The sequence below is a fragment of the Dendroctonus ponderosae genome, unplaced genomic scaffold (genome assembly GCF_020466585.1).
Source record: "Dendroctonus ponderosae isolate FM_Combo_2020 unplaced genomic scaffold, Dpon_F_20191213v2 Dpon_F_20191213_3, whole genome shotgun sequence".
NCBI classification, from domain to species: Eukaryota; Metazoa; Arthropoda; class Insecta; order Coleoptera; family Curculionidae; genus Dendroctonus; species Dendroctonus ponderosae.
In genome coordinates, this window is record NW_026018508.1 from 14,211,072 (window position 1) to 14,212,934 (window position 1,863).

Consider the following 1,863-nt stretch of genomic DNA (forward strand, 5'->3'; position numbering starts at 1 on the left):
CGGGACGGAAAACATGAAATTTTGTAATAATCTTGCGCCACCCTTGCACAAAACGACGATCATTTTTCTAAGTTCATAAACAACAGAAGACTGTATTTTTTCTACATAACCCCCCCCCCTGACTTTAAAGCTGGATCCGCCCCTGAATGAGAAATATACAGGGTGATGCGAAATAACCGATAAATAATGTGTTTGGAGTATGCAAAAACTTTGATCAACACATTTGCAGATACTCCCTGGCAAAAGGTGGTTGTATGCACTTTACGTGCATTCAGTGCAAGCATGAGTTTTGCTATGGATGTGGAAAGCCGTTTATGATGGGGGCCAAATGCGGCGTAAGCCAGTATTGCGCCAAACTCGGCCTTCATGCTCACCATCCGAGAAACTGCCTGTTTTATTTACGGGACAAGGAGCCGCATGATTTGCAAAAGCTCTTGAAGGTGTTTTTTTTTAACGATTCAAGCGCCGATTTCCATTGAAATGCAATTTTTAGGACAATAAAATCAAATTTGACACTGATCTTCCGTCTGAAAGTGAAGAAAATGCTAGCGCTCTCATCAAGTGTCCCGTTCCTCTTCAAAAGGAGTCACCCACTGGACTTATTGACACCATCTGCAATAATGATGTGAGCCCTGGACAAGCCGGACTGTGCAGGTAAAAATCGCCAGTTGTGCTGGTCACTAAATTCCTTCTAGAGGACACTGTGTTAGTAACACTAGGGGATATTATCTATTGCTTGGGGACCATTAGCGAGTATTGTAATATTTACAGAATGCACTACATAGAGTATCTAAGCAAATTGATTCGTAAAAATCGAATAGAAACAATAGCGATCCTACAAGAAGATGATCTCGAAACTATCGTCAGAAGAGCAGCTAAAAGGCTGCCCCCTAACGCTTATGGTACTCCCAAGGGCATGTACCATTTTAGACTTAAGCAGGTACTTTTGGTCTGGGTGTGAAAGCAAGATGTCCTAATTCAAGCAAAGCGGGTTTTAAGACGTCTTGCTATTTGTGGAACGTTAGCACGAAAGGTTCGTTTGTTCTTGTGTCGTTCAAACAGTCCATCCAGCTAACAGATTGTCGCCCTTATCAGAAAATCCGACTTTATTAAAGATTGTTGGAGTAATTGTAGATTGATTCAGGCCCAAAAGTTTCGAAAAGAGAATTTCTATCGGATGCGTAAGAGGAGGAGAGACCAAGACGCCCTAAGGATCCTTTGGGTGCTAACAAGAATCTTGCAATTTGCTGGCGATACAGTTCTGTTAGATGGAATGAAAATCGACTAAAGTGTTACATAAAACTTAATAACAAACCAATTGAATCCTAAAAACGCATGCAAAAACAAATCGACCTTTGACTGTCTTTCCGCATCGAATTCGTCAGCCCCCAGATCCGGTTTTTGCTTGCTTCTGGTGCCCTTACATCGGAACTAACAAGGCCCTTTCTGTTTGTTTTGTGTGTGGCAGGCAGCACTACATCGAGTACTTAGTGGGCCTGATATTCAGACACCAATTGGATCCGATTTCGATCTTGGATCTGGTGGAAGTGACTCAAGAGTTGCGCCGAAGAGGTCATCCACTTCCAGAGAGGGGTCCTTGGTGCGACGACAAACAATATAGGGAACTTTGTGCCAAGGTACTGTTACGGAGGTTACGAGCATTTAGAAATGAGGACTAATATGATTTCTAACTAATCCATCGGGGTTCAAAGAGACAGTTACTTATAGTTACTGGTTGTCTGGTTGAAAATGTACAGTTTCTGGTTATGACTTACTAAGTGCTATGGTAGTGCTGCTGCTCGTGTGTGTGCAAATTTTTAGAGGAATCCCTTGATTGAGTATACACTGCCCACATAGCAAAAT

General features: G+C 42.3%; 1 protein-coding gene across 1 annotated transcript in view; it reads left to right on the forward strand.

Annotated features, from left to right (window-relative positions):
• The window catches only part of LOC109537476 (E3 ubiquitin-protein ligase lubel), a gene marked incomplete at its 5' end in the record, with an annotated part of 14,630 nt that overhangs the window by 11,061 nt on the left and 1,706 nt on the right, over positions 1-1,863 (forward strand). The window contains 3 exon segments of the mRNA XM_048665298.1: positions 230-440; positions 494-654; positions 1,469-1,637. Of these exon segments, the coding sequence (XP_048521255.1) occupies positions 230-440; positions 494-654; positions 1,469-1,637 (541 nt within the window).